Source organism: Psittacula echo, assembly GCF_963264785.1.
Source record: "Psittacula echo genome assembly, chromosome: 1".
Classification (NCBI taxonomy): domain Eukaryota; kingdom Metazoa; phylum Chordata; class Aves; order Psittaciformes; family Psittacidae; genus Psittacula; species Psittacula echo.
Genome location: NC_137735.1, coordinates 9,705,279 through 9,717,117, shown reverse-complemented (window position 1 = coordinate 9,717,117; position 11,839 = coordinate 9,705,279). Strand labels below are relative to the sequence as shown.

General features: G+C 37.7%; 1 protein-coding gene across 11 annotated transcripts in view; it reads right to left on the bottom strand.

Annotated features, from left to right (window-relative positions):
• The window catches only part of FAM193A (family with sequence similarity 193 member A), a 127,974-nt gene that overhangs the window by 67,564 nt on the left and 48,571 nt on the right, over window positions 1-11,839 (bottom strand). For 10 of the 11 annotated variants that reach the window (XR_013957123.1, XR_013957124.1, XR_013957125.1 and 7 more), the window contains 6 exons: window positions 7,753-7,830; window positions 5,941-6,053; window positions 5,544-5,786; window positions 3,496-3,649; window positions 3,215-3,394; window positions 616-867 (listed from right to left, as the gene is read on the bottom strand). Coding sequence is in view for 5 of the 11 variants with exons in the window: in XM_080620436.1 (XP_080476562.1) it covers window positions 616-867; window positions 3,215-3,394; window positions 3,496-3,649; window positions 5,544-5,786; window positions 5,941-6,053; window positions 7,753-7,830 (1,020 nt within the window). In the remaining 6 variants the exon portion in view is untranslated. The remainder of the gene's footprint in view (window positions 1-615; window positions 868-3,214; window positions 3,395-3,495; window positions 3,650-5,543; window positions 5,787-5,940; window positions 6,054-7,752; window positions 7,831-11,839) is intronic. The other variant, XM_080620438.1, reaches the window with a different exon arrangement.

Below are 11,839 nucleotides of genomic sequence, written 5' to 3'. Positions count from 1 at the left end.
CAACCGATTTAAACAATATGTGGAACAACAGTAATTCCTGCTTTTGACTGATACTTCTGAAAAGCTGTCACCTGGTCCCCACATCTGTCTTATTACTTACAAGTTTGGGGCGAAAGGAACTTTGCAGAACCTGCAAAAAAGGCAAATACTCTCGAAGCACAAAACCCCCTTAGAAATAGAATTCTGTGCTTCAATTTAAAAAAGAAATCACATTTTGCACTAGAAACCTCAGGATATTACTGTCAAAATGGAATATTAAATTTTGACCTTCGATATATATGAAATGAAGATTTAATTAGTTGTATTGCACAGTGAAGTCTCATCACTGTTTCCACCATCATTCAAGACTCTTTTGACTCCACATGCTTTCTAATCACAGTAAGGAAATTACCAGTCTGCTACTGATACCCTTTGCCCTGCTGTACGAACCTCCCACCAGTTCTGAATGCGTTCTACTCCCCACCCCTCACTATTCCCTTCAAAAGGGCTACTATATACAGACCACAATTTAAAGCAACTTTCATGGTTTCACTGACACACAGTCATGCTGGTTTATAAGGTGTACAGCATTTTTCCTGGAATGAGGATGCACCCCATCTCCTTCATCAGGCTTACCTTATTGTGTGTAAAGGGAGAAGCTGTATACAAGGTGGGATGGATAAGTGGACGAGGCAGATGAGGAATTGTATGCAATGGTATATGTCCATGGATGTGAGGATAAAGATGAAGTGCAGGATGTGCAGGTTTTTCAGGATTCATAAACTGGTGGCCAGCAGGCAAGCGTCCAGTTGCAAGTGCAGAGGCTGTTAGACCTGAGGCTTCTTGTTTGCAAACGTGACATTCACAAGCATTTGGACCTTGGTCAGCCTGTAAGAAAAAAGAGAGTATTTTTTTCAATCTACTCAAGAGACAGTAAAATCAGTGATTTGTCCCATCAATTAATATTTTCAGAGCATCCACAGAATCCTTTCATCTCATACCAATGGAAGAACCTTGTAAAAGCACTGGTGGAGGATCTTTATCTTAGTTAAGCAAAGAATGTCCTACAAATTGACATTTCATACTCTATAGCCATTAAATATCCACTATCAGTGAGAACAAGCAAGATACTGTTACAAATAATCCAGAACAGACAAGAACAGGAACCTTGACAGCATTTGATCATTATTGTGTAATCAATTACCCCACTGTAACAACAATAACCAGACAATTATTTTCCACAATTTTCTAAGCAAACGGAAAAACAGTATGTGTAGAAACTAGTAACAAAGGTTAATTAGCTGATAAAGCTGGAAATAGTCCTAAGCTGCCTTAGGCACAGCACTGCCAGCATGTCAAGGGAAGTAATCTTTCCACTCCGTTCAGCACTAGTGAGACACTTCTGGAGTGCTGGCTCCAGTTCTAGGCTTCCCAGTCCGAGAGAGACATGGACATATTGCAGTAAGTCCAGTGAGGGACCACAAAGATGATTTAGGCTTTGGAGCATCTATCATACAAGGAAAGGCTGAGAGAGCTAGGACTGTTAAGCCTCAAGTCAGAAGATTCAGGGGGATCTTACCAGCATGCATCAGGTAAAAGGAGAGGAAAGAGGACAGAGCCAGGCTCCTCTCAGTGGTATCCCATGAAAGGACTAGAGGAAATGAGTACAGGCTGAAATACAGGAAATTCCACTTCAGCTTAAAGTGTATATTTATGAAAGTGGTTGAACATTTGAATGCGTTACCTGCAGCAGTTCTGGAGCCTCCATCCTTGGTGATACTGAAAGCCCAACTCAAAACTGCTGACCAACCTTCTCTAGATGACCTTGCTTTGAGCAGGTGGGCTGAAACAGACCATCTGCAGATGTCCCTTCCAAACTTAACCCTTCTGTGATTGTGTGAAGCAGACATTTCTAATGAAAAATTTCATAATAGCATCAACCGTGAGAAATCCTTTTTCTATTAGAACCTTTTGCTGATCTCAAAGTATCATTAACTTCTGTTATCTCAAAAGACTTCAAGCTTTTGAACAAAAGGAGCCCAGGAAGGAGGAGCTCCATTTCCTTCTCTCAGCTCAGTACTTTTTCCTGCTGCTGTCATCTGATATTTCAGTGGGAAGTAACTTTACCAGAAGCAATACCAGGAACACTTCCAATTGCTACTTTTCCTAGTGTATTTTTCCAAAAAGCAACATTAGCTAACTTAGCTTTCTAGAAAAGGTGGTGTTCTTCTTAAATATGCCTTCCTCTCAGAAACAACTAACTCTTCATTATCACTTAAAAGCATTCCAGCCTTTGAAAAAAGGTATAACTGAACATCCAAATATTTCATAAACCAAATAACAATGATGAAATTAATCAGTTGTACATAGAAGAAAAAATAACTTGCTCATAAAAAACTGTATTATCACAAAACCAGTAATAGTCTTCTAGAAAATTAAATCAGAAAAGAGATGTCAAACAGTATAGTGAGATTCAAAACCAATTCTGACAAATCTTTGGGTACTGACCATGAAAAGGAATTTGAAGAGAAAAAAAAATATGGACTAAATGAGCAACGTCAAGAGATAACACCAAAAAATTTCAAATGCAAAGATGTGTACGAGTGAAATCACTTGAATGCAGCATTACAGGATATTCAGCTCTGATTAGAAAATCAGACTAAAAAAAGAATGTCATTAAGACTTCCTCAGAATAATTATAAGAAAATTCTTTTTTTCAAAGAAAACAGAGGAAGGTCAAATCTGCCTTTCTATCTTGCATCTTAGTTTGCTTCCCTAAGGTAAGTAGACTTACATAATCCTCATATGATTTTCCACAACAAATGCTGAATCTATTTACCAGTTTCAAACTAGTTTGACAGAGGTCTCAGCCCATGTAAGTATTATGCCATTGGTCAGCCATCCACAGAAAAAGATCTCAACCCACTCACTGAAAGTAGCTTAATACGCTTAACAAATGAGAAAATGCTTCTAGTGGAAGGCCTTACAAACATTCGAATCACATGGGAACATGTAATGGGAGCTTCCACCTGACTGTTGCCTAAGCTCTCAAAGGTACCTCCTCTGATGTGGATTCTCTTGTACAGGAAGCAATAAAAGTGACTGGCACGTTCTTTCTCAAAGCAGCAAGCCTGTGTTGTAGCTGCCGGGTAACTCAGATTAAAATGTACTATCATTCAAGCACCCACATTTAAAAAAATAATTTACTAGAAGGGTTGCTTTTAGGTTACTATACCTGCTGACTGGGATAAGAAGGTGGTGGACTATCCATTTTTGCTTCATCTTTCCTTAGAGTCCTTTTTCCTAGAGATATTTCCTCCTTTTGAGTCCCTGGCGGTTCACCACTGCTCTCCCCATCTGCTTCTTCATCATCTGCTTCTGAGGAGCTGCTGCTAGTACTGCTCACCTGCGGAGACTGGAGAACATTAACTCATTAACACACAGGTGGAGGCCTGGCCTTTCTCCATCGAGCATATCCAACTGCTAGAAGAAGATACAACATTGTAAATACTGTACCTCATCTTTCAGTGCCATGTTTTCACCTCCGCCATTTAGCTCACTGTGGATTCCGTTCATGTTGGCTACAACCTCTGCATCATCGTAATTATTCAGTGGGTAGATATCAGCAAATTTTGCTGATAATGGTGCAACATCTTCATCATCGCTACCACTGAGGGGAAAAGAGGCTTAAATAAATCACAGTGCACAGTGACCTCAGTTATTACAAAAGCAAGTAGAACACCAAAACGAAATAAAGTTGTAGGAATGTTTCCATTAGGAATCAAAGGATTGTCTTCCCCAACTTGTTTCACTGAACTTACTCTTTCAAGCAAGAAGATAAAGAAACCTGCCATACCATCCAACTGAATATAACAGTTGCATGCCTGAACCTGGACTGAAAATAAGCTTCTCTGCTATTTCTATGAAAAATGTTTTTCCAACACTGTTTTCTAACCAAGAATCCATGTAACTAATAAAGACAGGTTATGTATGATCTTTAATTTGACTAAAAAAACCAAAACCAAACCCAAAGCCTTATGCCAAAGTCTTCTTCTAAGAAAGTGGCAAGTGGAAAAAAAATATTAAAATAAAGTTTTTCCATACATCAAATGTCAAACCAATATCATTAAGCAGGGAACACTGAACACATCACAGTAACAAATTTCTCAATAGCAATTAGCTCCTAGATGACCCCAAAACTACATGGTTTTCAGAATCTGCTCTCGAATGCCTAATGGAAATTTTTTCCATACAGATAGCTAGTAAAAGAACATGCATGTTTAATTACCCGCTCCAGGGAGGTGTTGCTAAGATTGGTTACCTCATGTTTCTACAGCAATCCAGAGCTCTTAGAAAAGCTCTTAAACTGTGCACTTTATCTTTTTGCATTCCATGAGATACAGCGTCAAAATTTAATTACATGATGGCACTAACAGGCATATTTCAAATGTGCAATGAGGAAATAAAACACAGTAGATATTATGAGACATAAAATGGCCCTTCCCCAAGGAGCAGTGGTATTTCCCTACAAATAGGCTTCTTACAATAAATAATACTTGGATTCAACTGAACTAGCATCTGAAGAGACAAACTGAACTATTTTGGACAGCCCAGCACCAAAACTAACAACAGTTTACAGAAACTGCAAACTATACATTTAAGAATATGTAGCTAAACATACCACCATGTAATCTGTTTTCAAGTGGTCCCCAAATTGATTCAGAAACTAAGGCCCTGTTATGGAAGATTAAACCATTGATGGCAGATGCAATGGTAAATGTTTAAAAGAAATGGAACTCAGTGAAGTGATACTCATCAGAAACATACCACATCTGTACTGTCATTGTTCATCACATCATATTAACACAGAATGCTAATGCCAACTTCTTTAACTGTAGTGACAACAGCTCCTTCAGAATATCACAACAGAGGAGACTGCTGGTTAGCTGCACCCTAACCATGTACAGAAGCGAGCCTACCAAGCACTTTTAACCCATCAGAATTATGAAAAGGGCAGAAGTCTACCCTTAGACTAATGCCTCAAATCTGATGGTCATTGTGATACAAACAGAAGAAAGAGGGAGACAAAAACTTCTGATAGGGACAATAATTTTTGATGCAAGTATTGAGTTAGCACAGCTTCAGTAATCCTAATAAAAGCTATTTTGGAAATAAAATTATTCATATTAAATTACCATCCCTCAAAGAAACATCACCAGTTCCCTTCACTGTCTAACAAAATGAGGCATTTTAAAACGATGCTCTGAAGTAGATCAATATCTGACATCCTTGCAACTGCAAAGCAGGAAAGTACATAAGATGCACACTCCAAGCAATACGGTGAAGTCAATGTCTTCAGAAACTTTTAAGAAGTCTACAGGATTTTTGTTTTTACTTTATGTTTGCACAACATATAGCACTGGAGTTGGGTTCTGCTGAATATAGGACCATCATTACACGATTTTGAGGCAAAACTAGCATTGCATAATGCTCAGTCAGCCAATGCAACTTGTCTGCTTAAGTTCATTTCACCACCAAGACTTAAAACAGAAAAAAACACTTACAAAGTTGGTGCAGAACCGTTATCTGCAAGGATCAGTCTGGGATGCTGCTGAATTGTAATAGGTGAGCTGGAACCTGATCCTGAACTTGCTGAAGACATACTGGGTGGGCGGATCTCAGAGAGATAGTCCGGAGCAGAATCAATTTGTAGTGGTAACTGGTTAATGTGGATATCATCCGTTATAGGAGAATCCATGATGCCACACGTTAAAATGTGTGAAAGACTGCAGTCATCACAAGTACATCTGTTCAAGAATTAAGATTACAGATTTTTATGACCTTGTTTAAGTACCATTCATTTCAAACAATCACACTCTTTGTTCCAATAATGTATTTCCTTTTTCCCTGAACAAGAAATTAATGATTTATTATGATTTCATATTAAAAACATCAGCTCACCTTCTTCTATAATTACAGTTCGGACAGTCAGGCATGCTCAAACGTGATGACAGCATGTGTCTCATTGTGTCTGTGAAGTTGTTCTCTCCAGCTAGTGCTTTCTTGTTATTAAGCTGAAGTAAATTATAAAGGCAGTGTTTTAGTAGGGCAAGACTCTCCATTAACAATTCCATGGCACATCATGATTAACACATTACATAATCAAAAAGGGTTCTTTGGGCAAAATATTTTAAAGGCAGAATAATTCAGAATAATTTCATGAAGGTGGTGTTTTGATCCCGAGTGAAAAAAGGAAGAAGTTCACAGCTAGAAACAACAAACATATGGCACTGAAACTCTTCAAAAAAAGTATGTTTCTACCATGAACTAGTGAAGTGGCTAAGTCCCTCTCCTTGACTAATTTGTATCTGCATATCACACGGTACTTCCACTGATGCACTCCTGAACAGTTCTTGTCTTGTTTCATGGTAAGGACAAAAGGACACTGCTGACAAATGGAGAATGCAAATGCACCCTTAGCTTGCAAAAACGAATTAGGACTTATTCTGTAGACACAATGGAGAGATGCAAAGAACAAAGTAGCTGGCCAGAACAGTACTTGACTGTGTTAGTGAAAAAATACAATCCAAACAATGTCCACCTGGCAGAGGCCTAATCCTAAAAGCACCTAATTTCATTAGATACCTACAAACCTTAGGTTAAACAAGGATGTGCCTAAGCTTCCACTTCCATAGATGCACAGACCTGATCCTTACCTAAGAAGCAATGGGCTTACAGTTCACTTAAGGCCAATTAGGATCAAGGAAAAAGAGGATTCTTCTTCAAGTCCTCTGAGGAGCCCTGTATACCAGATATTCTAAAGACATGGTTAACACAGGCTTATGTTCCTTATTTGAAAAAGTACTGATGACTGCTTTGAGGCATTGCCTATTTAAGCTTAAGCTTAAGTTTATTAAAATTTACTTTCTCTTTCCCTGGCTCACAACTAGCATTTCTTTCTCTGCAGTGGTACAGACATGGAGAGATTCCCCATTCTGACTTGACTCTAGCAGAGTCACACTGTACTCTTACAGAAAGCCTGAGACATACTTGAGCACTCCTAGCCTACAGAAGAGGGTTCTGAGTCTTAAACAGCAGATATAATTTTATAATAAGGTAGGAACTCCCATCAGTCCCTCTTTGGCTACAGCTTAAAAAAGGCAGATAGCTCTGCTCAGCCTTTTCCCCACAAAAAAGGATGTAGGAGCCATCCTACAGATAACATCCTCAGCAGTAACAGATATAATCACCTGCCCTGCTACTGCAACTCACACTCCCCAGCTCCATACACATAAGGAAATTTGTCAGACTCTTGAACACAATATTCTCTATCACGTACATCAAGGCAGCTCCACGCTCTATGTATTGGCTGTTTTGGATCGCACTCTAAGGCATCAAAAATTCCCCTCTTATTGTATAAAGAATTTTAATACCTGGTATTCCATCCTAAGACTATGGTGCTTCCGTTTTTCCATTTACCTAATTAATAATGAGATCTACCTCCTTACAGAATAAAACAAACTGCTTCACAAAGCTATGTTAATTAGCCAAAGTCCAGTAGGTTATATCACTAGCAATTGAGATTATACATGATTACGTACTCTTCTTGGATCTTGCTTTTCTGTATTATAACTGACTGAATTTCATGCCTGGCATAGCTGCAGAATAAGATTACACAGAACTAGCACAATATACTACACTCACATGTTTGCATCTCACAAATACACATGAAGCATTTAGTGTAACTTAATATGGTATAAAGAAAAATCCTACCTGCTCTTCAATAAAACGCCTCTGTTTAAAAAATTCCCAGTCTTCCTTTAGCATGCGTTGTTTTGTTTTCATTGCCATCTAAAACAGAATTTAAGGAAAACTCATTGATTTGATGACAGAAAACCTACACTGTTGTCTATCAGCTCCATTAAACTCGGCTTGCCTGTATTATTTTAAAAGTAGTTACATATTCAGTCAATACGAAATGTATTTTATTTGCTAATCATTTGAGTCACCTAAAATTTTATCTGTTTACATGATTTTTCAGTCAGATTTTCTCAAGTTATTCCTTATGTTCACATTTGTTTTCATGAAATATTTTCATAGCATTTTCAGTAAAATGCAATTGGCTTCAGATGCTCAACATCTCAGACCCACTAACATCCATTAATATCTAAACCTACAAGACTTTTAGCAAGGCTTCAATGCAGACTCAAGTGCAAATTCTGATGTGCCATGTGTGGAACTAACCACCCAATCCAAGAGTCAAACAAATTAGAAGTAGTGACCTAGACTAACACTATTTATACCACTTTTCTCCCTCAATGTATTTCATGCTCATAATTTACCTAAGAACGGAGAAATACTTTATAATTACTCATCCCTGAATCACATCCCCATAAATGCATACACAGCCTATAACTTTTTGTACACAAATTCTACTTTTCTGATTTAGTAAATAAATTGACTCTAACAGAACACAAAAGCCTCCATGAATTTTAACACAGCAAAAAGCAAGAACAAAGCTTCTTCTGTTGTACCTTTCAACAACATTTTAAGAGCACTACTTCATCAGTGAGGAAACCCAACTATCTCTGTTATCTTTTACAGTTCTTTTTTTCTTTTACTTTATTAATAAAGAGATCTACCTCCTTAACAAACTGCTTCATAAACGTGTTAGTGAGCCAAACTCCCAGAGGTTATACTACTAGCAATCTTAATTTTTCCCCCTCCTTCAAAAGCATGCCTCCCAAAATTCACACTTGATCAGAAGTTTAAAGTTTTACTTTTAACCTAAGTGTATTTTGCTATTATCATTATTTAACTTGAGAAAATGAAATTCAAAGGTGAGGATTTGAAACAGTATTAAGTGGTAAAATTTTGCTTAATGAATTTCTGAAACAATCAGCAGCATGTAATTCTAATTAATATCGTGGATTTTCATCTCCCTTGTTCCAGTGAGGTCACATTAACACAGAAGAAAAAAGAGTTTATCATGCGCACGTGTGTGTTTTTTAAAACACAGCGTGCTTGAAATATTCTTGAACCACTGGTACAATTTCTTAGACACACTAAAAAGTACTGCAGAGCCTGTAGCCAAAAGCATCAGGAATTTCATCCTGGCTGTACTACCAGCTTCTGAGCTACACTTACACACAGCAACACTGGTTTAGGTGCCCTGGCACCTAGCTGAATCCTCACCATCAACGACAGGCACCTACATTTGCTATGCATTATAAGAGAAGACTTTAATGCCAAAGAACGACGCTTAAAACAGCCAGTGCATTAACTGGGAGCTGCCCACTCAAGCCTGCCAACAAACTGTCAAATTGAACAGCATGGTTTAAGTCTTGGTACTCCTGAGTATTAATGGGCACAGGGGCTGAAGCTGAACTTTTCCTACTTTCAACTTCACATCCTTTCCAATACCCCATGTCTGCAAGTATCTTAAGTTATAAATTCCATAAATAATTGAAAATCACTGTCCCCTCTTTCTGTTCCTCAATGACTATTTCAGCAGGGCAAAGCAGCTGCAATACAAACCAAATGATTTGTGCCCAAGAATTCTGCTAGGGAGTAGGAGAAAAATTCAAATGCCATCAAAACGAAAAATTTACATTTCAGTCTTGTACATCTGCACTGAATATGCTACCACTGCTGCCCAAAAGAGGAAACAAGTCCATTACCACTTTCTTTCTTCCTCCCTGTCTATTTGAGGCTAGCAAGTATTTGAGATCCATCAGACAGGACACGGTAAATTGAGACAGGCAGGTGAACAAGAATTTTTTCCATTCTGAAATTGATTCAACCATTAAACAAAGCCAGCAGTTTGGTCAGAACTGATGTACCACTAGATCACCTGTGAGAACTCTGATGGGCATACAGACATCACAGGATGCTTGGCGTTCCCACACTTTGAAGTCTGTATCAAATGTGAACAGCACATTTGAGCATCTGAAAATTCCACTTGTGAATTCGATCCATTTTCCTAGTCTGTTTCACCAGAAATAATAATTCCTCTTGTCACAAACTCTCAGCACTGAAAAAGTGTTTCAATTATTTATACAGCCACCATGAAGAGAAAAAAAAACAAAACCAAACTGAAACCAATTGTGCCTGTACAATTTTTTCCTACTAACCCGACCAGGATTGTAAAAAGAAAATCACACATGGAGAGGAAAGCACAAAGCTCTCCCTTGGCTCTTGTGGAGCTGGGCAGACATTCCTGTATGCCTTTCTTCAGTGGGAGCTATCGTAAAAACGAAAAGGAAACACTATCACACCAAGTACATACGACTGCCTTACATGCTTCAGGCATTACTTTTCAGAATGATCGAAGTATATTTAGTATCTTCTGAGTTAAATAGAGTTGAAATTTGGTAATGATTTGGAGGTACACGCTGCACACATCTAAATTCTCCTATATTCCAGACACCCTAATCATTTTCTTCAGATTTTACTGTGATGAATACAGGTGCTGACAAGAAGGAATCCTTATTCTACATTTTATCACAGCATGCACACTTGATGCAGCAGTGTATTAAGTTACAGCTGTGACATGCACAGACATGTTTTACACAGTGTTAAAAAAAAAAAAAAGTACTATTTGCATAGCTTGTAAAAGATACTCACTTTTTTCCCCCCTCAAGAACAAGTAACATGGCATGTTACATGATTGCAGTGAGAGTCTATTAACTGTCTCTGCTGATGCCCTATCTGAAATTTGGGGTATAGTTCTACAGTAGATATATGAGGACCATTTTTAACTTTTCCTCTGTGATGGTCTGTGTTCTAACCTTAGATAAACTAGCAATAAAACCTCATAATTTTCTTAAGCCAAGAGGCAGCAAATACTGAACATACATTCACCATTAAGATCCACAGTAGCCAGGCTTTCTGATTTCTACCTCATTGACAAGAAAAACCACTGCAAATTTGCATAAGATGGTCATACTGAGTGATGTATTTTTGATCAATGGAATACAACCACAAGTTATCACCAACACAGGATTTAAGGCAAAACTGTGAAAATATTTTTTCCATGTATAAATACCAATAAAATACCAATATCTCCTTTAAAATTTGATGCTTGAAGTTTTAAAATTGTTTCCCCTACAAACCCCCTCACAGGGGTTTTTTTTGGTCATTAAAAAAAATCACCAGGGAAGAGCTGATTTTGCAGATCAATCAGTCAGAAGCCTGATCTCAATGTGACTACACAAGTTCTATCTTTTGAAAAATAAGTGTTTATGATGAGAAGTGAACTGGGCTCCCTTTGTTCCTGGAGAGGCAGTATCAGACAGACACAATACCCTGACACCATGAGGAAAATGACTTCTAGTACCACAAATTGTGAGATGATGAAATTTTACAGAGCTGCAATCAAATACTCAGATCCACAAAAGCAGACAGACTAAGAGAAAACTTTGATACCTCACAGATGCAGACCCCAAATATAGAACAATCTTTAAAAGTAAAATTAGTTATGCCCTGTCTCTACCTTGAAGGTACTGGAATTAATGGCAGAAGCTCACTTAAATCTTCATCACAGGAATAGTTTCTGAAGGACATGTACAATGTACTATAAGACTTTAAAATGTGTTTGTTATCTATAGGAGTAAAATAGCATCACTAAAACTCAAATTGGATTTCCGTATTCTTAATGCCAACAAAACTTAAAAATACAAGAAAAGCGCTATAAAATTCTGTATTTTCACTCACTTCAAGACATATTCTTTCTTCTAGCAAACTAAACAGCATTCAAAAACTTATCTTGATGTGTTTAAATGAAAATAAATTCAAGTTCTCTGAATATGAGCAATTTTGGAAGAGTATAAACAACCACTTGCAAAATAAACACCTATTT